Here is a 25,520-nt window from a genome sequence, read left to right on the forward strand (position 1 = left end):
CAGTGGCACACCACAAGCCCCCACATCATGTCACCCTACCAGCTTGGGCAAGGGTCCCCTGTGCTTCTGTAACCCCCAGCACAGAGCTTTCCTGACCAACACAGCACTCCCAGGACTTCTGCCTTTCTCATGCTAGTCCTCTAAAAAAATGAGCTGATTCCAGGAAGAGCAAGAGACATAATCTGACAAATAATCTCTTCTTTGCTAGCAAGCTGCTCCCTTCTGTTGTTTCTCTCTTCCATCTCCCTAAACCTGGAAATGCCACTCATGCTCTCCTGACCTATAAATAAACCAAACCCTGGACTGCCTAGATGGGAAGGCAGCGTGCTGTGTGCTTCACTGGTGTCACACACAGGAACAAAAACAACGCTGGGAGAGTGGGGAAACTAAAAACACAATGCAGCCACTTGGAGAGCACTTTGTCAGCTCAGGGAGAGACTTCTTGGCTTTAAAAGCCATTGCAGCACACAGCAGACCCCACTACTGACAGCAGCGCTCTCAAAGTAGTGACTACAGCCCAGCCTAGCAGAGGTGATCCTGTGAACATGAGCAAAAATCCAAGAAAGCAGGACAAAGAGGAAGCAAAGACATGAAAATGAATTAACTGGCATGACAGTGTTAGGTCTGGACTAAAGTAGTGCAGTTAGGGGAGAAGGAATAGCATACAAAAACTTACTGAGTGTACTAAGATACATTATTACATGGGGAATACTGCCTTGTTTTGTGGACTTCTGCCACCTAGCTATTATGATCTTCAACAATTAACCTCAGGAAGAGGAAATTTGCTGGAAAAACTGGCTTGAGAAGCTGTTTTGAACTGTGAAGGCATGAATGCATGAGACTTCTGCAAGTAGTCCGTGCTAACCACAACGAATACAGTCCATTTGTCATTCCGGACTGAAAATATTAAGAGAAACAAGTGTCAAGAAGCAGTAGGTTCACTTGCATATGTCACAGACTTCTCCTCAATACAAACCACTTCGGGATTTTACAATAACTGATCACTTGTACCACTGAAAAATAGCAAACACACATTTAACTGAGAGAGAAGTTCATGGTTCTCAGGAGAAAGGCTCCTAGTTCAAAGCTCCTCCCTGCTGAGGCTCCAGCCCCAGGTGCCAAGGATAAAGGCCCGTGATATGGCAGCAGTGGTGTTGCTGCTGAGTGCCCTTCTCAAGATCAAAGCTCTGCAGGCAAACACGGCACAACTCCTTGTTAATGAACCCTTCGGCATGGCTGTGCTTAGACAGCACTAGCTTCTTCCTGCATGGATGCAAAAAGCAGGGGGAAAAGGCATCCTCAGGAATCCAGGGCTGAACAGATGGAGGGGCACTGTTTATCCAACACCGGCTGCAGTTGCTGCTGCAGCGCTGGTGCCAGAGCTGCAGCAAACAGCCTGTCCCCAGACAGCACAGCCACAATGGGAGCGCGCCTGGGGCTTTTCCTGCCTGGGGAAAAGAAAAGGATGTTTAATTTAAAAGGAAGGGAGCAGCATACAGACTGTGTGAACTTGTGAAAATCAGATTTTGCTCTAACGTACTCGAATTTAGGCCAAGGGAAACCAGCTGGACTTTGCAAGGTCATCTCAGTGGACCCAAACATGCATTCCCATTCCCACCCAGCCTCTCTGCACATACCTTTGTGACAGCCTGACATACCAAACCTCTCTCCTGGGAGAGCAGCAGGGTTATCCCTCATAGCCTTGAGGCATAATGCACTGAGGTTCAGTTCCATGGTGTTTCTGAGTTCTTTGGTTTCTTACTTTTAAGAGACTTCCAGGGAAGTGCATACAACGGGTTTGTGAAGAATCCTACTAACCAGCTGCATGTCCAAGCACGAGCCTCTGCAAACATGCTGCTGCTGCTGTGCAAAAAAAAAAAGCCAACTCCACTGTAAAGATTGTTCCACTGGATTTAAGATGGAATTAAAACATATTAACTCGTATAAGTAATATGTATTAAATTGAAGAATAAAATAAAAAGTCTCAGATCAGCAAAATATGAACCATTAATCAAACAGACACTCTGAAAGACTTCAATGTGAAATCTCTAGTGATTAGCTATGGGCCCTCAGCCAAGGAGGCCTGTGAGCTCTGTTTCACTGACATGTATTTTTAAACAACCTCCAGCAAAGAGGAGCTCCATTTGAGAATACCAGCTTTGGGGGCTGGGACCAGTGTCTGCCACAGATCATCTTGCAAAGCATCTCACTGGATTCCAGTTCTCCATCTAAAAGACTGTGCCCTGCTCCTAATTCCTGCCTGGCTTTTCAAACAGAATCCGCAGGGCATAACCACCTGCCTCCTACACTCACACAATGCACTGCTGTCCCTGTTTGGTGATAGGAGCTGTGTACATTTCTAATATACCCCATGCAAACAAAAAAAACCAAAACCCACAGCTGGAAGATCTTCAGGTAAAATACAGCCAGTCTATGGCAGTTAGCCCTATCATTCCCAATTGTATTTAATGCATTATCTGAAATCACCCAGCAAGAGAGAGCCTGCAGCTTCTTTAACAGCCTATTGATTACATGTATTGCACAACCCATGGTGCAAACTGCTAGAAACATCTCTCAGACTGCATTAACATCACCTGCAACTTCAGGTATGCCAAAAATCTACCTGGGCTAGGTAAGGAGAGCTGACATTTCATCAACCTAGTGGCCCTTGCCTCCTTGTGCTGAGCACAATATGTATTACCTTTTCTACAAATTGCCCAGAATGCTCCAGGGACAAGAGTTTACACTGCTAACAAACACAGAATTAAGCTGACAGTTTTAAAAGATAAGTAAAATGTTGCTTTCCATTCAAATTAGGGGGAATAAATGATTATTTATAAGCAAAGAACTTCTCCCACAGAGTGTTTATTCTATCCTGGAATGCATCAAGAGGTATCTGCATTACTGCAAATCCTCATCAACAGAAATGCAAATGTTTAGAAAGAGGGAGAAACAGAGGAACAAGACGATCTTTTCCTTCCAACCCAAACCATTCTATAATGGAAAATAACCCCAGTTAAAAGGTTTTTCAGATTGGTCTGTATGAAAGAAAACAGGCAAGCAGTGCTCATCTAAACTCTGCCAAAGCAGTAACCACTTAAAAGGTGCAAAAGCCCTGCAGCACAGGGGCCAGGACAGGGCACTGATGGATTAGGCTGCCCAGTGCTGGCCCCAGTGGGAGCCCAGCAAATCAACCCCTGCTCAGCTGGAAACAGGCACCCAAGTCACTCTTCTGCTCTGTCAGAGCCACTAGCTCCCTCCCTGACAGTGATGGTGGGGTTCAACCCCACAGCCACTTCTGCAGCTTCTCGAGATCCTCAAGGAAGAACAAGGCACATCACAAAGGATGGCTGGAAGGACCAATTCTTGAGCCAGAATCAATACTGTGGCTTGGCTTCTACCTGCCCACCCTGCAGGACATACCAGATGGGGAAAAGAAAACCCTGCAGAGGAAGGTGAGGTGCTAATTATATATAAAAAAAAAAGCAGCAGAAAAGCAACATCAAAATGTTCATCATGCCTCACCAACTGAGAGTGGGTTGATGTAACAAGTTGTTTGGTTTTAAATGCTTGCACTATGTAAGTTTTTAATCTACATTTTTACTGATCACTTGCAGAAACAGCCGCACTCCAAAGGGCCCTGCACTGGTTTCCAAGAGATGTCTCTTGCCCCCATAATTTTACATTTCCATTTAATCCAGAGAGACCATGGATATAAGCAAAAATGCATTCTGGCTGCTTTCAGAGCATGAGAAGCAAAAGAGAGCAAAGAGGATAAGTAGAAACAAGAACAGCTTAAATTCATTTCTGCAGACATAATCCAAGAAGTGCAAAGTGGAACTTCACTGAACATTGCAGGCAATCAAAAGCTAAAGTTAGTCCCATGACAGGGCTTAGCAGAAACTCAGCACAAGCTCTCAAGCAAACAAACAAAACAGACACCTCCAGAATAAACACAGGTTCTGAGAGAACTGACAGAGATGCTGGATGTCCCAGAAAAGGAGGCTTAAAAAGTGATGCAGACTAACCCTGCTCCCCAGCTTTACCCTCTCTTTCCATGCTGCTCAATCTGTGGGCAGAGAGGAACACAGCTTGTCAGGGACTGAAATGGTTCATGCCTTTAACATTGTTATGAAGGAGTTTTGCCCACTATAGCAAAAACTGTATAAAGATGCTACAAACACAGAAGCCTCCTTGAAGATGCTGGACTGGAACTTTGGATGGCAAGTTAAGGTGTCTAGATAAGATAAAGGGGATGCTATTGTTCAATCATCTCAGGTCCAGGGACAAACAAACAAACAAGGCTGTGGGAAAGGGATGAATCCACAAGGAGGCCAAACCCAGCAGCTGCACTGAGAATCATCTCTGGCTGGGTTTGGGGTGGGGGGGACCACAGCCCACAGCCTCCCCCCCTGAAATGAGGGGGGGGAGAAGGAGGTTTTGGGTGTCCCCCCCCATACCTCTTGTCTACTTCTCTTTTCCTCTTTCTCTCATATTTACTATTAAAGAAAACCCTTTATTTAATATTAAATATTAATTTAATTTAATATGAAATAAAAATACTACTGACCTTGGCATATGGTCTTGTTTGCACCTTAATTTGGGCAGAGGCATTTCTAATAACTTTAAAACTGGATCATGACAGCCCCAGCAGCAGCCTCACACCTCAGTGTGCCTTCAGCTTAGACTCTTGCCTTCAGGCTGTCCTTCCCAGCTCTGTTCCCAAAGTGCTGCCTTGACACAGCTAACCTCTGATTTTTAAGAGTTAGAACTGGACCTCCAAATCTTGGGTCCTAGAAATCAAAGGATAGATAACTTTTCCAGCTCTGCCCCACAGTTGTGAAATGCCGTGGGACAGCATGGTATGAAAGAAAGCATAGAAGAGAAGCATCCCTCAGAACAAAGCCGTTGTGTTTGTACTAGACTCGTGTGACCTCTTCCTCAGAGTAAACAAATCTACCTCAGACACAGTTAGAGATGACTCTCCACTCCCAAAACCTCCAACTGATCCTAAAGATGAAAGAGAGCAAGAAAACACTAAAGATGGGATTGTTGTGGCCAAGTCTCTCCCAAGTGTGGCATAGATGGTCCTACAAACACATAAAAGAAATCTGCACTTGAGTTAATCATCAATAAACTATTTATTTATTTATTAAGCTTTTATAACTTCCCTATACATGTGCCCTTACTGAAAAGGGTGATCCTTCTTTTCAATATAGCTGGACATTCATTACCTGTACATTTTCTCCATAGGGTCAGTTTACTGCAGATCCCATGACAGCCTGGAATTTAGGAGCTATTGCCCATGCTTGGAAAGCAATACATTCCTCATCAGTCAGGGATCATGCTCCACAGTACTGGTCAGTCCCCAGTGGGAGCAGCTCATCCTGCAATGCTGCAAACCAAGTGAAGCACTAATGCATGTGCCTGAGCCCCTCAGTGAAGGTTAAAGACCCATTTAGCAGCTGGTGCTGAAAATGGTGGTTCCTTGAGACAACTCACAAATCATCATCCTGCAGCTTTGCTTTACTCAACCACTCTGGCACTGTAATCGAGGATTTATTTTACACATGAAAATGTTTAAAGTGGTGCAATATTGAGTGCTCTGCAGGTGGGAGGCTGCCAAACAGAGGTTGTCACAGGCAGGGACACAGTCCAATTTATCATGAAACCAGTATTTCTATTCCTGCCATTTGCTTTATTTAGTCTCCAGCTTGCTTGTGGGAAGGACAGGGCTGTCTGCAGCCCCAGCAACATTCACCACTGAGCCAGGTGCCACCCAGTGCCAGAGCTCTGGGCACTGTAACAGAGCTGAAAGCAGCAGCCTGTAGTGATGCAACTGAATACCTCATGAGGCACATACAAGAGGAGTTAAATTAGCACAGGCAAACTGAGTTTTTTAATAACCAGAGGCACTTTTAGTAATAGTCAAACAAACTGCTCAGAAACAAAACCAGTACAACTACCATCTTGGGCACTGAAAGCTGCTAAAGAACTGCAGTTTTGGCAGGGCTTCATGGTCTGCTGCACACGCTGCTGCTTTAGAACCAGCCCATCCTCCTGCCACATGCACTGCTAATGTAGCTGGCCTTTTCCACTGCCCTCAGTTGATCTGAATGAAAGCCACTTTTTGTTGTCTGGCAGGTATTTGCTGCCTTGAACACCCTCGTGGGCAGTGCAAGGAGCAAGTGCTCTAGGTGGCTACTTTCTGCTTACACACAAATCCAACACCCACCAGCCTGTTCCTCTTCTCTTCCCTCCTCCCACCTCTCCACCCCAGTCACCCTCTACTACAGCTCAAACTGCATCATCTCCTATTCTCCTTGTTGCTATGTCCATTTTTACTCTTTTTTGTCTCTTTTTGTCTTCCCCACTGACCCTGTACCCTGTGCTCCCGGAAACTACATCCATCCCCTCACCCTAGCAGCCTGTCTGGATCTCAAATCACAGATTTGTCCCCTACAGTCTCAGATTAACTATTTATACCTTTATTCAGCTTCTTCCTCTGCAGATGTAGGGTAACACCAGGGTCAGAAACCTCCCCTGCTCCTGAACACCCCCAAGGATCTCTACTCCCAACTGCACCATTGAGGTCTCCCCACAACCAGGGGTACAGCATCCTCTGCCAGCATGAGCTGCACTACAGACTTCAAAAAACCCCACCAGACTTGATGTCATTCCTGACACTGTGCTGAAAAACCCTAGGGTACACAAACCTCTACCTGGGCTGAATGACTTTAATGAGGTGAAGGTACCTTCTCACTCAAAGACACCTCTGTTGCCAAGGTGTGAGAGGACTAGAGGTTTTCAAAAAAATACTGTTGATATTTTGCAGTATTTCCTTCCAAGTTACTCCTGAGAATGCCTTGAACAAAATAATAAATACTTCAAGAAAGTGATGGCATAACCTCCCCCCAGGTTACCAAATCTCTCAGAGATTTAGTCAGAGACCATTGGAATTTTACTGGGAAATGCTGGCAAAGTTACCAGAAAGCTGAACTGTCAGCCCCACCTAGAGCAAGCTTTAAACTTTTGCTGACACAGTTCATTATCTTTGCAAAACAAATTGTCCCAGTGAACTGTGACATTAATGTGTGTGATTCTCCAGTCGTTCAGGCTATTAATGTGTAAGATGTATTAGAAGTAAGGGTAGAAAATAGCCTTTGCAAAATATTTTTCAGACCATTAGTTGACAGAATTTTCTACACAATTTCACTCTGGCATTTCTGAGTACAAGTGCCTTCTCCTCGTTAAGTGCTTCCCAACCTGCTAAGCATGATGTGTTTTCAGTGGATGCACTACTCACGTGAAGTATATCAATAACTCCAGCTCTTACTCCACTATTTCACCCAGCTGGAGAAGATCAGGTCAAATTAGGCTTATATTGACAAGCAACTGCCTTGTTTCACTCACCTCAAAGGAAAAAAGGCTATATCAATCTTACTCTCTAATCCATGAGTAACCAAAGTGTTAGAATTGAAGAAAGAAGCTGAGAGAAAAACAATAGTTTATTGCATATCTACCCAGTGTAGAAATTATATTATTGTCACTGTTCAGCAACTGAACTTAGTCACACACAGATCAGTAATGAAGCCCTTTTCTGTGTGGGAAATTGGTCACATTAAGCCTCTCTGCCTTCTGCTCACCTTGGCAATAAGGACCTTCTGCATTTTTGTTCAAACCTTTCTTTTAAAAAACCTTTCTTCTTTCTAGGAACATCTTGGATGTTCCTAGAACATCTGAGCTGCAATAGCTGCTTGGAAAAAAAGTACTTGGTAAACACACAAGGGCCTTTAAGATTTTTACTTCCTGGACCACATTACTATCATTCTTCATGCTGTGGCAGAGGCTAGGAGATCTAGTTACGGACCAGAGACCAGGAAAATAAAAAAGAAACAAAAATTCAAACCCACATAAAGCAGCAGATGAAAAGCAGTAATTAACTCTTTTCTTTTACCCAATTTTCCACTGAGTGCCTTCAAAATATCACCTTTCCATTTTCAAACAAGGACAAAGACTGCACCCTATGCCAGGAGCCCAGCTAATCAAAACTGACAACAAAAGTGTCCCAGTGTAGAAAAGTCATTAAAACCCTACTGATTAAAACTCCACTGATCTCAAGCACAGGAATCTCTATAGAACAGGCTGGTTTCTTCCTAGTAAATGTCCCTCCAGAAACTTCTCAGCTGAAGTGACTTTTTAAAGCAGCTGGGCAAGGACTGACAATTAGTGACAAATCCCATCTGAAACATCTAAATATCTGCAGTTCTCTGCAGTGAGTGCCCCAGCACATGCCTTGTGTCCTGTATGGAAGAGCTCTGCTCCCAGTCCAGTGTTCTGCACTGCCAACAGAGCATCAACGCCCTTTGTCCCAGAACCCAAGTCAAACCAAGGACACTCCTGTGTGGAGAAGACATCTGCTCATGCCCTCCTCCTCCTCGCTGTGAAGAGCCAGCCTCATCCTACTGCCCTCATTTCTATGGGGCAGGACAGGAAGGGGTCCTCATCTTTTGGATATTTAAGCCATGTTCAGTGCACAAGGGGCTTGCTAAAACCCAGCTCAATATGCTTAAAATTAAGCAGGCGTAAATGCCTTAAAGATGCAGCCATTACTCCACAAAGAGCTATTAAACCTCCTGCTCTCAAGAGCATTTTTCTTTGGGGTCGTCACCGACTCTGCAGTTCCTTTGAACTTCATGTTTATGGGATACACAAATTGCACTTTTGAAAGCAAACTGGTTTCAGTTTGTGGTTTCCTTTCATCCGAATGGGTGGTAATCTGAGATGATCTGAGGAGCTTTCATGGATTGTCCTTGATTCTCGGATACATAAATACAGTTCCTTGTAAAGAAAGGTACATACAAGGCACTAAACCCAGGCACATTGTGGCATGTTGGCAGCGCCCATCTAAGTCAAGAATTTGTTTATACAAATTCTAAAAATGAATTTTGGGGAAAAATGATATCTGCTCTGTTTAGAGCATGAAAAGCCACGGTAAACATGCACCAGAGCAGGCACTCCTGTCTGCTGCTAACAGCACAGAGCTTGTTTAAGAGGCTACTTTATTTTTGTTCACTGGCTAAAATGCAAAACCAGGCATCCAACAGAGGTTTATCCACATGATGGTCCACATAAATTCTCATTCCACTTCTCCATAAGCTCAATTCTAACATTTTAAAATAAACAAAATAAAACACCTAATTCACCAAAATTAAAACCTGAGGATTTCAGCAGTACAACAAGAGTACTCAAGAGGTCAGGACACAACCTGTCATCCAGTCCTGAAGATTCCCTGCTCTGCTGGGCCTGCCTCATTTATGGATGTCAGTGCCCAAGTGTGAGCTGCTTTTTTATCTCACCAGCTACAGAAAAACTTGGTTTGCTCCTGGCAGATAAAGCGAAAATCTAATATACTTTTCAGTTTTAAGCTAGAGTTCAAGGACAGGTTTCTGAAAAAGGAGAGCTAAAAATGCTTTCTCTTAAACCTCCTCTGTATTCCTGAATAAATAAATAAATACAAATATAGGTGTATATACACCAACATACACAGGATTTATATATATATATATATATAGATATATAGGCAGCTCCTAAGTATACAAGTTCAGCTCAAAGTGTTTCAGTAAATAAACATCTTAACCAAGCCCAGGGAAGCAGAAGAGAAAAACAACTGTGAAATAAATACCTTGCAGATACAGTTACTTTAGCAGGGCTCTAGAGATTAACAGTTACTTAGTGCTTGCAATCTGCTCAGCAATGTGAAAGACACAAAAATAAAGAAATCATGGTTTCTGGGGACCCTCCAAGGGCTTGTTAGCCACAATGCCAGTGCTGCTGACACTGCCAGTCCTTAAAAGTCACCTCTCACATTTTATCAACCTCTTCAATTTCATGTACACCAAAACCGACTCAAACAATAAATGCAGACTGTCAAAGGGGAGATACAGTTCTTCCCAAGTGTGAAAATTCAATAAATGTGGAAGTAGGGAAGTTGGAACTGAAGAGGAGTTGGTGAATTTTGCTGATAAACATGAGAATGTTTTAGTAGAACACTGTGATGGAAATCCCAGAGAGAGCAACCCAAAAGAAAAATGGCCAAGCAAACCTGGGAACATGTTTATCACTGTGCCTTGATGGTCTGCAGAAATCTTGGAGAGGGATTATGAAGGAAAGTAAACTGAGTTTTTATGCTACTCTAAAGGAAGCTAACTGCATCTCTGAAGAAGCATGTTGCATCTTACACCTAACTGTGATTCTAGTCAGGATTTAGGATTTAAATACTATATGATTCAAACTCATAAACACATTCATAGAGAGAGGGAGGGGGAAAGATAGAGGGAGGTATCAACCCAAACATATTGTAATTATTTTGATTTGTCTTCTGGGCATGAAGTGTTCTTATTTTAGAATTTTATTCTTCTCTATCACAAGAAAATCAACTGGATTTTTTCTGTTAAGAGTACTGTAGCTGTAATACAGCTGTCAGAGATAGGATTTTAAGGGAAGATATATTGTGAAACAGCTCATCAAAGGGCAGAATCTCTCTTAGAAAGCAAAGATCTTCCACTGGACTTTTAAGAAAAATAACAATAAATAGTCAGTTCTCAATGGAGGAACCTTTGCAGGGTAACCTGGCACAACCTTTGTTATTTTGTATTTTTATTATGGTTCTGTTTATCCTCTTTCCTAAGAGTCTTGGAGACACTGTGGATTGTTCTCTGAGCAACAAGTTAATGCTCAAAGATCCTTAAGAACTGTTGGGAGGAGAACTGAGTCAGACCACAGACATGATTATGCTACAGTGCAAACAGACAACACCTGAAACCAAATGAAATTATCAGAGTGCTGACAGAGGATGTCATGGAGACCAAAGGAATGAAGAGGCTTCATCAGGGGTTAGACAACTCTGGTGGATTGGTATAGTGATAGCTATTAAATATGGTAATGCAGATTCAACCTGTAATTTAGGAATCCCTCAGTTATTGACTGGTAGGAAACTGTAGTGGGGAAGGAAGGATAAAAACTTGCTGCTCATCCCCTGTCCCTGCTGATCTTACACACCCATGGGCACTGCTCATACAGCCACAAGCCAATCTGAGCCAAAACTCACAGCTCCTTCAAAGAGACCAGCTCCTCAAAAGGACTGGGTAAGGCCAGATTATTACAGAGAATAATTTTTTATTGTTATTTGCACTGCAATTGATGCAGTAATCTGTCTTTCATTGTATTATGGTATCTGAGCAGGATCAGTCACCCAACAGCAAATGGAAATTGAGAATCCATACAGAAACCTTCCAAAGAGCCCCTGGTCAGTGGTACAGGACATGATGTAAATAGTGCTCAGCTGAAAGGCAGGGATAAACTCTGACTGCAGGTCAGCAAACACCTAATTAAAGCTGCAAAACTTTTAAGTAGGCATTTGACTTACAGAGGTGCAATTCTGCATCATGGTTATATGAACAGGATCTTAAAGGATTTAAAAGTTCTGCAATGGTAAGAAGTGGTATGGGAATTGTCAGAATTGTGAGCTCTGGAAAATAATTAAATAGAGAGCAAAACAGCAGAACAAAATTACTTATTTTCTTTTAGATTCAAGACTTCAAGGGATGTCTAAGAATTAAAGGAGGTGACAGACCTCCCAACAGCCACTTTTTGCTGTCAAAGGAGGGAATTTAGAGATCATCAATTCACACAGCCCAAAGCATAAACCTTCCACAAGCACAGATCATGTCAGGATCTAATTTAGATAACCTGATGCTAACACCCTTTCTAAAATGAATAAATGATAATAAATGAGTGAATGAATGATAAAAAATAATTGAACAAATTATTTAGAAGAATAGTTGACTTGTATGTTTATTTCTATCACTACCTGATTTTGTACTACGTGCATGAGCCATAAAAGCAATATCTGGGCAGCTATGCAGTGTAACAGAATGCCCAAGAAACTACAATCCTCAGTTACAGGTAAATCTCACCTGTTTTCTTCACCCTGGAATGCTCTGTAGCCTCAGCTATTCAAGTCATGTTAGTCCTGCTGTGCTGATCAAACATATTTCTAGAAGGTGGTTCCAGCTGAAAGGAAGATTTACTGATGACACTGTCCAAAACAATGAGAGGTGTTTGAAGCTAGGGGCAGAGGAGAGGGCATGCCTTCAGCATTATTCACTGGGGAATCACAAGAGGGACACAGCTCTGCCAAAGGAAGCTGAAAGTCCAACTTGCTTGACTTTCTCATCCCCAAGCTGCATGCAAAACATCAGTGTCATGGTCAAAATAAAACATTCTACCACTTTAGGCACATTGCCTAATTAGAAACCATTGTTATCTGAGAACACTGTTTTTGCAGCTGTCAGGAAATTAAATAACCCAAGGGTAACTTGGAATTAAATAAAGCTGTACAAACACATAGCCCAGCTCTGAAATCCTGACTCTGACAAGCATCCCCTCTGCTTTCCAAGGGATTCAATATTTAACTAGGACATACAACTATCGTTTTCAATCAGGCCATAGGATAACAAACACTGGTCCTTCTTGAGGGGCTGATGCTGAACTTGCAAATCCATGTATCAGAAATCTGCCTTCTCTCCACTAAAAGCAGCAGCACCTCCTAAGGAAAGAGCTCCATTACAAAGTGTCTACTGAGAGTGCAATCAAGAACTGACAGAAGGAAATGCTTACACAGAAATCCCCGCTTTCATCTCATTTCAATTACTTCTCCTCTTACGATCCTTGCAACTTGAAACTTTGTCAGCAATCAAAAACTAAGCTGGTTATACTTTTACACTGACTTTTTAAGAATTAAACAAAACGAAGAGCATTTCCAATGACATTGGTACAGTCTGTGAAATGCACAAACATGCCCACTTAGAAAATCTGTTTCTGGTGGCCTCTATGTGTGACTTCTGTTGCAAGAAACAAAAACTCAGACTAATACCAAAGTCTGAGTTTAAGAGAAAGAGACAAAGTTCTTGCCAGGCCAGACACTGACCCAGCAATAAAAGGTATTGCACAAGAAAGTCGAGTCTATATACAAAAGCTGTTATAATGTGTCAATGCAAGTCCCAGCTGGCCACGGACACAGAGGGATGAGGGACTCACTGTGGATGACCTGGAGGGTCATGAGGAAATGAAAACCCTCCAGGTTCCACAGTAGTTTCTTAGAACTGATATTCAGGTCGTTGCAATACAGTGTAAATAAAATCTGATTTTGAAGTGCAGGTAAGTAGATGTCAGTTTGGGCTTCCAGTTAAGGCAAAATCTGATTTGTCCTACCAAGTACGTATGTGATCTGAAACAAGTAATTTGGTCTCCTTTTTATCAGTTTCCTCATATGTGGGAGAAAATAATTCTTACCTCACAGAGGTCTCATAAGAGAGGAAGTATGAATACACTCCAGAAACAAAGCACCATTATTATGTTTGGCTAAAAATGTGGAACATGGTAAGACAGATTCCAAAAATAATCATTATGTCCACTCTCACTGGAGAGCTGGGTTGGGAAGACAAATCCAGTTTAGGCTCTGGTCAGCTTTCAGGAAATCAGGCTGCTCTCTTTCTTCCTCTTCACAGGATAGCACACCACTAATAACGAGCAAACCTGGAAAATTAAAACCAGATTCAATCTCCAAAAGCTGACAACTAGCAAAGATTGGGAACTGATGGTTGAATGTTTTCAGCCATGGGAAAAGGGACTAATTTTGCTGCTTGTACCACTGATCCCTCAGCTTTCCTTGTGCTTCATTTCTCAGGGGGCAACAGCACTTGGACCCATGTCTCACAAGGTGCCCCAATAAAAAATTCACTTAAAACAGGGAAAGATGAGAAATCACAGTCTTACCAGCACTTACAATATATAAATGTTTCAAAAGGTCTTAGAGCATGTGTTCAGCCTTGGCCCTTCCTGGCACATATAGCACCCTGGTGTGTCTCCTCAGAGCTGGCAGACTGCAGCCAGCTCCAGTACAAACAAGGCAAGCCACTCTCTCCCCTTAAGCCCACCCTTGAGAAAAAACCAGAAATGCACCAGTGGAAGAACAAGCAGATGATCAAATGATCTCTAGTGAAGAAAAAAATAAGGAGGGGCTGGTACCTTTCTGTGGAGCTGCATCCTGATTGTAGAGAGCAACCTAAAATTTCAATGAACTGTTCCATTGTTTCAGTCAGGAAAGCTCTGTAGGTCCTGCATTTATGAGAGATGTTGATAAAAATGAGCCCTAGTATCTATCTGCTCATTTATCTTGGGCTTTGGGAAGTACTAGGAAGCAGCCAAGATGTAATAAATTTAAAGGAAGAAATCATGGCCAGTCAAGTGGTTCAGGAAGAGGAGTCTTGGCTTTCTCACCACAGGCTGTGAAATAAAAATAGATATCAATACACACCCATCTGCTGGAGGAGCCAGCGAAAAATACGTATTATTTATGCAGTACTTCTTTAAATAGGAGCAGAGAAACTGAACCAAAAGACTTTATGTGGCAGGTTACAAACATAAGGAATAATATATGCTGTCAAAATTTGCAAACCCACTCACATACAAGCTCTAAGAAGAAGACAAAGTGCTCCTTTCCCTATGTGATGCACAGCAGACCTTGGAATATTTCTCATTTTGCTCCCTTCTGCCAAAAGCTGAAACCACCAAACCCTACTGCTTCCTGGGAGAGGGCAGAAATCCCATGTAATCACAGACCCCCGAAATGTTTATTGATCTGTATCAGCAGAGATATATTGCAGGAAAAGCCTCCCCACCCAAGCACATATTTATAAGGCAATACTCAAATCCCCACATTTTAATTTGAATTTAGGTCATTAATACCACATTACTTAAAAACCTAAAAGCCCCAGACAAAGCATAGTCTAGCCAATACAGAGATCAGAAGAGAGTGATTGTACAAGTGTTTAGTAGAGAAAAACATGTTCTGCCTAGCAACCACAGGCTCTCCTGGCCATCCGGGGGAGGAATCCAGCACTAAAAATGTCAGCAAGCAACTTATGCCACTGTGCCTCAGATACAAAGGCCTAGTCAGTGGGCAATTAAAAATTAAAGAAAAAATAGTTATAGAAGGAATACTCAGAAAACCAGATGCAATTTTAGCTTGCTTCCCTCTGTATCTTTAAATAAAGATTGCTCCTAGCTGGATGGGTTCTGTGCTTGGACTTATAAATGAGCTGTTTTCTCACCCAGAATATATACAGGAAAAGAGAGAGGACACTGGAAGCAATTTACCATTTTGATGTTATTGAAACAGGAACTCAGTGTGGTACTAAAGTATGTGATGGTCCTGAATCCAAGGTTAGACAGGGCTGTCTGATGATGATGGTTATCAAAATAAAGCACTGCCAGCAAGATTTTTTTTTTTTTTAAATCCATTTCTTATTAGAATGAAAATTTTTCTGCCATGGTAACTAGCTGAGATTCTTCAGATAGTTCCATTATTTTTCATGTACTGAACTACAGTGAAGTATGAGCTGAGACTAAGAATCTCCTAGAAAATGTGTCAACGAATGGATTTCTGGCCTTAGAGAAATTACTAGCCATATCAGGCAGCCAAAGGTTTAAGGAAGGACTCTAATGCCCATCTTTCAGATCAACCTCAGTGTGAGGAGACCAAGAGTTTTGCTCTGTGTGCTCACACAGTGGATCTGCACCTCAGAAGGACATTTTTCACTGCTGCTTCTGAACTGAAATGAAATAACTTTTCCTCTCTGGTTCTGATCCAGAAGAGATCAGCCAGGATGTAAGGTCTGCTGACTGCAGTTATCTACCTGAAATGGGCTAATCAGATTACCAATTCTAGGAGAAAGAAGAACCAGAGCACATGAAGATGATGGGTGTTTCCCTCACCCCAAATTTCCCTGAACCTAGAATATGCACATTTACCAATTTGAAAATCACAGTGATTCACTTGACCCTAGCACTTCTTTTTTTCCTTTTTCCCTTCTTCAATATCTTCAAACTTTATGCATACATGAAAGAGTGCACACAAGGGACACCAACCAAGTGCCAAGGTTGGGAAGCCAGTAACCTCACCTTGAAAATGCTAGCAACATGTTCCTTTACAATGATCCATCTTCAGGACAGCTTCACCTGGGTGACAGACTGTCCCAGGCCCCATTTATGCAGATATTCCCAGTGAATATTCCCAGATAACACAGTGAACTGGGTTTCTAAGATGATGACTACCTCCAGGTGTGATTGCATGTGTTTCCTTTCAGTGTGTAAAAGCTAAAACCTTTGATGAACAGAGACCACTGGGAGCAGCAAGACCACAGGCTGGAAGCTCTGGTCATGCCCAGAGACAGTGAGTCTGTCCTTGCAGCTCTCTGAAGAAGGACCAGACTATGCAGAGCACACCGGGGCTATGGCACATCTGCACATGCACAAACAGCTCCTGCTTTCAGCCAAACTTTGGGGAAAGAAGCAAACCAGCCAAACAAATATTCCTATATTTCAGGGAGTAGCAGCCACTCCACCTTTCTGCCATGTGCTGGCTGTGCAGCAGGGGGATAAATGCCAGGACCATCCATGGCTATCCAAGCACCCCGTTAGTGAGACATTTCTCTTCATGCAGGGGGCCCCATGGCCAAACTTTTCCTGCTAGTTCATTCCAGTATCAGCCAGGAAAAGAGCTTTCTGTGCACAGTTCCCTGTGTTATTTGCTGAATTAAATTCTTCCTTCTTAGCAGGCCAAAGCCCAAGAAACAGTCACTGGAACAAACAAGGTTCTGTGCAAATATAATCCCCACCTCACCACCAGGGAATTAAAGCCAAGATTTAGGCTGTAGCCGTTCCCTTTCAGCACGATGAATGCTTAAGCAGGTTACAGATTTGCACTGTGGACATTTTCTGGGGAGAAGAAATAATGACTTCTTTACCAGCCCAACTCACTGCTCTCAGTGGAACAAGCCTAGGGATTATTTTTTGACAAAACAGTTAAGAATGATTTCTGCATGTCAGTATGTTTTAAGTGTTAACCTCAGGAATTGATGAAAGTGCCCGTATTTCTCCAGCCTGTTCTTTTCCCATCATCAGTATTTGTAATGTGCAGGAAAAAGGACCTGGTTAACATGGAAGATGCCAGCTAACAGGACAACCTTCTCATTGCTGCTGCATTAAAAATTCATACAGGTGCCTGAGAAAGAAAGGTTCTCATTCTCCACACAGAAAAACCTGTCCTTCAGAGACTTACATTGAGTTTGTCAAGCACTGCAAGAAAAAAGTAACCTGGAAAGAAAAAGGAAGTAATTTACTCTTGGACTTGCTATCCGAACTGCTCATCAAAGGTGCAATTTTACCCTGTAATTCTTGAGCTGAATTTGGCACTTCAGTACTCAGGACAAGAGGCAGCTGATGCACTCAAGGCAGACGTAATTGGTGCTGTTTTGCAAGAAGGTGGGATGCTGCAACTCAGAGATTTTGATTCATGGGTTCAAGCCCATGTGCTGATTACAGGCTATACAATGGAAAAGTGAACTTTCTCTAGCTTAGACATTTCTAACTCGACTGTAACTTCTCCTGGACTTGCCAGACTATGAAAAACTTCCACCACACTGAATTGAGGAGCAGAGATGAAACTGCACACAGGGCTAACCCTGAGATGAAGCTTTGGCTGCGGTGGCAACAGCTCAGAAAGAAGAACATGGGCTGGACACAAACCCAAAGGGTATGGGGGGTGTGGTAGGAGAGTCAGCAGGATGTGGTGTATGCAGGTCTCACCAGCAGATCACCACTCACAAGGGAAAGCACAGAAAAGGTGATAAAGCCAGCAGCTTTGTGACGCTAAAACTCAGGCTGGGTTTTGCACCTGGCTTCCACACCACACTGGAGCAGAGCATGGCCTTAGCATGCTCCCTCCTTCCCATGCTCTGCTTGGAAGGTGATCTTTCTCTGACCTCAAAATATGTAGACTTTTAATCCCAAACACAGAAAGAGCAACTAAACAAAAAAAGTGCCCAACACTTCCCCATGCCCCCACCTCAATATCACTGTTAGAAACAAAACCTCCACACATGATAAAGGTTATTACAAACTATTTCCATCTACAAATCCAAACCATTCTCGACATCACCTCTTGCACAATGCCAAGAATCTACAGCTCTCAAGCACATGCCAGCCACCTTTTGTGACATACAATCAACTCCACCTTGGACCCTTTCAGCCACCCCAGGCAAAGATGGCACACTTGGTACAGGGAGAGCTGGGTGTAAGAAAGGGGGATAAATCACAGCTTACAGCAATGAGCCAAAGGAGCTGAGTCACAACTCCACAGCATTGTGCTGGCTGTAGGGATGACACAAACTATTCATCTTCAAGTGCTCCTTTCAAACAGACAGGTTGACAGAAGCTGGAAATGCAAGATGTGGTGTACTTATGGAGGTTTAGGGACACAGGCCAGCTCATTTTAATGCATTCATACACAGACGGTTTTGCTTTTTTCAAAACTGCTTAAACTACTTTTTAAGACTTGCGTGTGATCCTCTCCCAGCATTCAAATATATTCATATTCCATGTCTGAATTGCCTTGTACAGCATGGCAGCAGAGACAGTGCGCTTAAGTGATCAAAGCACACTTCAGACCTGTACTACCAGCACTGACAAACAGACTTGTTTTACAAACATTTTGGTTTACAGGCTCAGTGAGATGACACATTTTCCTCGTCCATCCCCAAAAGCTGGATACCAAAGTGGCACATGCTGACACTTACCTAGGAAGCCCTCTTCATCCACAATGATGGTGTAGTCCTCAGGGGTTTCTGTGAGGCTGAAAAACTTGCACCTGGCAAAGGCAAACAGCAGAAGAACATGATTAGCACCTGTGCTGAGCAGAGCCTCTTCTTTCACCTAAAATGGAAGTCCTTTCCCAGCCAAGCTGTGCTGAAGGAAGGAGTCACAGTCTGATGTTTATGGAGAGGCCTGAGGCATTAACAGACCTGGATTTTATTTCTGGCTAGCTCATACTGTGTGACCCATATTCCCTGATGCCTGCCTATGCACAATGAAGCTGCTAAAACTCCTATTATTTTTATTACGTAGTTTTTAGTTACTTTTCTTAATTACCATATCCCTTAAGGCTTCCCATCACATCCAGGAGCTGCTGTGTTGCACTGACAGAGGGCAAAAAACTTTGCTCACTGACTGCTCACTCCAGCACCATCCAAAAGCACTTCCATGGTTCACGCATGCACCTTTTTGCACACTGAAGTTTCTTGTCTTATCAAGGTTTGACATCTAACCTCTCAACCCAGCCCCAGTATCCCTTGCTCCTTCAGAGGCTTTTGCCATCAGCAGACAGCATCCCAATTTCCTGTGCTGGTCCTTCCCCCTTCCTGGGGTGCTCCTGGTGAAGAAGAATGATAGCAGCCACCAAGACAATGGACACAAGGCTGGGCTCTCCCCCTGCCTGATCCCCTGTGGCCTCTGCTCTGCTCCATCTTCCGCAGTGCAGCACCCCCAGCTTGCTCACCATTTAACAATGTCACCTCTAACAGGAGATACAAATCAAGTGTGACATGGAGTCCCATTCCCTTCCACTGCAAACACACAAACAATAAAAACTTCAGCCTTAAGACCACATATAGTTGAAAAGGTTTTTTTTTTCCCTGACACACCAACATATGTACTGAACATCTACTGAAAAAAACCCAGCTTCTACCTAGCTGGTCCCCAGCAGTGGCAGGAAGGTTAACATGACATTTTGCAAGCTCATGCTCACCTTCAGCAGAGCATCAGCACAGTGCTGGCCAGCATCCTCCCAGCCCCTCCAGGAGAATGCCAGAGCACATGGACTGACTGTGTTTGTTGCTTAAGAGTAGGAGAAATTTTTCCCTCTAAATTGGGTGCAGCAGGAAGAGCATGTGTCTCTAAGAAGCAAAGAGCAGGATTTCACTAGTTGTTAGTAGTTACACTACGATACTCTCACATTTATCTGAGACAACCTACAGAAAATACTGGAAAAAGAGAGATTGCTCTCAAGGCCCCCAAATTTCACAGCATCTTCAGTGTAATTTCTGCATGAAGCACAGTTCAGCAGGATTCAAGAACCAGGGACTACCAGGGCTTCTCAGCACTGCTGAGCATCCGTGTCCTAAAGTCTTCAAGATTTCTGAAAGTCTGGAACCCCATACTGGTGGCTCAAGGTATCAAAAAATGAAAGCATTCACACCATAAAGAATCATATGAAAATCTAGCTCCAGAGTTCTTTTGGCTAGCTGAAAAGAACAAACATAGCAGCTGTCCCTTCCAAAAGCAACAGGGAGAAAAATGAGATGGATGCTGCCCTCCTTGTCACCTCATCAGAAAACTGAGGGGAAACAACACACAGTTCAATTAGTGGTCTGCCATGTAACCATGAGGATTTCATGTACATGGAATGTATTCGACAACCTGCCTTTAGAGACCTGTCCTGTTTTTCTGGAAGCATCCATCACAACAATCAAGCATAACACTCCCTCCTGGCACAGACTTATCATTATAAAATACAGACGTGGCCCCACCACAATAGAAACCACAACTTAATTATTTTGTGTCATTGGTAATAGCTGCTATGACAGCCACACACTCAACTCTCTCCAGGAATAGTGCCAAAAGAAGCAGAAAATAGCAGCAGCTCAATTTTTTACTGTCGCTTCTAAACTGCACGAGACTGCTACCAGTGCAAGGGCTAATACAAGCTGGGAAAAAAAGAAATTTTGGGATGCTGCTTTAGGTGGGTTCCAAGAGGCAGAAATATTGGTTACAGTGGATGAATTCCCTAAAGAAGTCATTGAAATAAAACTTTTTGCTACTACTGCCTGACCGAGTCACATGCATGCTGACTAGGGAGAAACCAGAGGTCCTAAAGGAGCAAACATTAATATTAAAAACCTAACCTTTGCTGATATGCAATGGCATTTATGGAAGACTTTCTTACTAGAACAGTAATATGTATCTGTGCTCACACACTGACCCCAGCAGAAGAATGATTGTGACAGATGCCAGTTTCTAGGCATACATCTGAATATGCTGATGTTTAAGGGATATATACACATGAAATCCTGTAATTGCTGCCTCAGAACTCATGTCAAAACCTCATATCTCCAGATATCATCTCAAAGCCCAATCCTCAACTCAGAGCAGTTCTGTAAAAGGTCAGGACCACAGGGCCATCTGATTTTAAAAGTGAAGTCTTTCACCAGCACAGAGAAGACCAGTGGTTCTTGCAGTATACATTCACTTAGTTCAAGCCAGTGATGCATTCTTTTCCCAGAGGAAATCTAAACATGAAAAATTGGAATTGCAGACCTTGTGTGATAGGAAAAAGGAACTCAGTGTCATCTCTCTCTCCCACATTACACTACACATGCCTCTTCCATTCAAGTTATTTCAATAATTTCAATTTCCTCTTCAACCAGTCTTCGATAAGCTGAATGCCAACAGCATCTTCTATTATCGCACCAAAGCCAAGACAGGAAAAGAATTGCCCTTTAATAATTTTGAGATATCAGGGAAATGGTATTTCTCTGAGTACATGTGGAAACCATATATGTAGGAAGACAGTATTTTTAGTTTCCTAATAGCCAAATCTTGGATGGATTATTTTGGATTTCTGCCTTCTCAATGTTTAAGCACATTTCCACTTAAGCACTGCTGCTGACTTTGACTGCCTGACAACATATGCCTTTTTCTGGCAATGCCACAAATGTAGACCAACCTATTATTAGATGAGATCCTTGAAACTGCAAAACTTACACTGTGTATGGAAGGAATACTCAAGCTTGCAAGAGCAGGGAAGTGCCTATGGGATGCAGCAACAGCATCATTGCAGATTGCAAGCAGAACTCCAGGCTCCATGGGAGAAGCGAGCAGGAAAGTGGAGGGGTTGGCTGTGCTTGCAGGTCCACACCACAAGTGTCTCCTCCAGACAATTGGTCTGCTGAGATCACGAGAGTGGTAATGTTGGCATAAATGTGACTTCTATTTGCTCTGGGTTGCACAGAGAGCACAGGTTCCTGGGAATACTGCTGTGGGTCATTTGAAAGTTCAGTACAGACCATGGCCTGCCCCAACAGCTCCCTTATGTGTGCTCTGGAGCACAGGGCTGGCTCACACACATCACACACACTACAAACACTGCCACTGGAGCATTAGGTGTGCCACAACAGACCCCACCTTCCTCTTCAGGAACTCTTAGGAGTTCCATAGCATAGTGCTGGCCTGTTCCCACCTTGGAAAACTAATTTCTATCATCTGCATAAGTAGAGAACACAGCAAGGCAGGAGAGAAGGCTGGAGGGAGAGAGAAATGAGAAGAAATAAATACATTCACTTAAATATTACTTCCCTAAATAGTATTTGAACTTTCTAGATTCATTATGAACAAAAAATTCAGGTGTCAGACTGCTGATGGAACTAGCTGCATTTGTGCTGAAAAGCACTAACTGTTTGAGACAGGAAACAGAGGAGAATTACCAAGTCGTTCACCTTCTGTTATTCTCACAAACTTTGAGAACTGTTGCTTAATTCTGCCTGTGAGGTACCACAGGAATTCTCAACTCAAATTTATCAGTGTATGCAGGAGTGTCCCTGCCGGCCGTGCCCAGAACTGCAGAGAGGGGAAGGGGCTTAAAGAGACTTTATTGGGTTTTCTGGGGTTTGTTTTCTTTGTTATTTGGGTTTTTTGTTTGTTGCTGCTGCCATTGCTGTTGTTTGCCTTGTTATACACACACATACCAGTAAGGAACTGTTATTCCTTTTCCTACATCTTTGCCTGAAAGCCCATCAATTTCCAAGTTACAATAATTTGGAGGAAAGGGGGTCATATTCCCCATTCAAAGGGAAGTTCCTGCCTTCCTTAGCAGACATCTGTCTTTCAAACCACGACACAAGATGAATTGTGCTGGGGAAGGGGGGCATGACAGAACTGTATCAGGAAAAAGACAGCATTTCAGTAACAGTTTACAGTTCCAACTACCAGAAATCAGTATTAGCTGTCATCTTAGCCAAACTAAAAAGCACCTAAATGGCAGTGGTGAGCTTTTGTTTTAAAGAGGCATTTCAAGTCTATGGGAACCAAACCAATGCATTTATAATGCTTGGACAACCTTTCCATACACAGAGGTGGTATGAAACTAAGATAGCTCCAAGTGAGACCCTGAGGGAACAGACAACATCTATTTTCACTCATCTTTGACTTGATAGGTGTTTTGGAAGTTAAAGGAAATACCATGCCCCTGGTAGATTTTAATACTTTAACTAGCAGTTTTTCCCTTGCCTTATGCTCTTTTCTTTAAAGCATAAATGAATCAAGTGCAGCTCCATTTAAAATACCACTTCTCATGAAATTCTAATCCCCATTTAATTTTATGTCTTACTGCATTACCACAGAGAAGGGGAGAATGAGAAAAGGGAAGAAGAGATGCTTCAGTAACCAACAGAGTCCCTAAACACATTCTTTGGAAACAGCCAAAGACTGCAAAATGACCAGGCTGTAATCATGTACCAAGTGCTGTGCAGGCTAAGTATTAAAATAGATTGAGAAAATTAAAGCCACAAAATAACAGCTGTCAAAGATTTACAAGAAATTTAAATTGTGAAATCAATAGCTAAGATTAAAAAAAAGCTATAACAAAATTCCACAACCTTCTTCTTGTAAAGGTATGGGAAGAACAAATACTCTCAGAACAATATTAGGCTGTATCCTCAAAATATACCTACAAAGAATAAGAATTTAATGAATAATGGTCTTGGATCTTTCTCTGTGTGCAGCTGAGGCCCACCAAAACCAGATAAGGGTAATGCTGGGTAATGCCAACACCTCATCCTTCCATGCCTGGAGATGCTCTGATTTCATTTTTCCTTCTAACCAATAAGGGGGCAAGTGGACACAACAGAAAATATGCTGTCAGATGTTGCTTTTAATTCTCATCAATAATGAAGTTGAAACTATCAGATGACTCAAAAAAGGGAAGATACTTCTAGACAGGTGACACCTGTGTGCTCCTGCCACACTGCCTGGCTGTACTGATGGCATGAGTTTGGGACCAGCCTAGAAGGGAATCAGACCAAACACAGCAGCCCCTGTATCAGGAATGTGAGAAAGAGACTGGCATGACTGAGGGGCATCTCTGGCAAAGGCCATGGCTTGGCCAACCCTCCTGCCCTGCCAGGTCATAGCAGGCCTTGCTTTGCTCTGAGCTTCTCATTCACTCTGGAAAAAGCTTTCCTCTGCTAAGAAGCAGAGGTACTCAAAGCCAGCTCTATGATTTTGGAGGAAAGCAAACAAGCCTGGGTATGAGTTTTCGAAGGTTGAGGACTGCCAAACTTTCATTAAAGCAGTCCTAAAGTTTTCACTTGCTTCAACATCTGCCTGTATAAATAGAACATTTTTCTCAAAGTAAACATGGTCTGTTTTTATCGTCACTATCCTTTGATGTCTTTGCCCAGGGGGCTGCAAATGCTACTTTGCAGCATCACAACAAAAGCGTAGCGGGATCTTCTGCATCAATAGCTGATGACTCAGGAATCTGATATAATTCAGCCTTCACTTTTGGCTGTTTCTGTTAACCTGGATTTTCACCACACTGCAAAACCTGTACAGAATGCTTAGTATCTTCTCCTAGGCAATGGCCATCTGTTAGCCCTGACACAGCTGAACTCATTTCAGGTTTCAGCGCTGTGAATTAGCTGTAAGGCACCAAGAAAACAAGGCTTGAGAACCTCCCAGAAATCAGACTGGGGATGGTACATTTTAGTCATTGATGTAAGGGGAAAAAATCAACCTAGAGCTGCTGCTTCTTCCTCACTGATGGCAGCACTTTTCCACCAGTACTTGCCCACCAGACAAATTCCACAGTAAAATTCAGCAGCCCAACTTTGAAAGGTAGGCAGGGTTGATTACTGTGAGGTTTCCAAAGCACCTCTGCTTCAAGAGACGTGGAAAAGGAGTCAGGCACTCCAGTACTTCTCAAACCCCTACAGGTACCCAAAATGAACTGAGCTCCTCTGCACCTGGGGCCAAGTCTCACCCTGTAAGCGTAGGGAACTTGTGCTTTCCATCCAAGCTGCTACTCTACCATGGGATCTCTTCCTCAGTAAGATGAGAATTATGATTTCTAGACCCAGTGAATCACTGAGCAGAGGCAGTAGGTGAGGGAAACTTCATCTAAGAAATCTTTGCTTTCATGAAAGTTAAACACATTTGATGAACTCTTAGTAAACCACAGATCATTCATGTTGAGTTAATCTCATTAAGGCACAGCTCCAGCTCTTTTCTAAGCTGGTAGGAGGCAGAAGACACAACAAGTGAGATCGAAATGAGCTCATGGTGCCAAATGCTTTCATGTTACACATGGAACAATGTCATCCTGCACTAATTTGTGCTGTGGTTTCTTATTCATTCCTCTGCATCGGTTTCTGATATATTCAAGATGGACTAAATGGACACGCTAAATGTTAAGTTACAAAGCTGACTAACAGTTTGGGTTTGAATTTATTTAAAAACACGACAATCTAGTATTGTTAGTTTTCCCTCAGCACTCGTGTTCATCA

At 42.8% G+C, this 25,520-nt stretch overlaps 1 protein-coding gene across 3 annotated transcripts in view; it reads right to left on the bottom strand.

Moving 5' to 3' along the window:
- Positions 1 to 25,520, bottom strand: part of CASTOR2 (cytosolic arginine sensor for mTORC1 subunit 2) — an 83,650-nt gene that overhangs the window by 27,595 nt on the left and 30,535 nt on the right. Inside the window, exons 1-2 of one of the 3 annotated variants that reach the window (XM_014255024.2) lie at positions 18,702 to 18,774; positions 1,638 to 1,863 (exon numbers count right to left, since the gene is read on the bottom strand). In XM_014255024.2, the coding sequence (XP_014110499.1) occupies positions 1,638 to 1,734 (97 nt within the window). In that variant the 5' untranslated portion in view covers positions 1,735 to 1,863; positions 18,702 to 18,774. Of the gene's footprint in view, positions 1 to 1,637; positions 1,864 to 18,701; positions 18,775 to 25,520 lie in introns of those variants that run through there. The other 2 variants (XM_088066376.1, XM_005525882.3) reach the window with 2 other exon arrangements.

The sequence above is a fragment of the Pseudopodoces humilis genome, chromosome 23, assembly GCF_049639895.1.
Source record: "Pseudopodoces humilis isolate 2021_Gansu_Grassland_sample_001 chromosome 23, ASM4963989v1, whole genome shotgun sequence".
NCBI lineage: Eukaryota > Metazoa > Chordata > Aves > Passeriformes > Paridae > Pseudopodoces > Pseudopodoces humilis.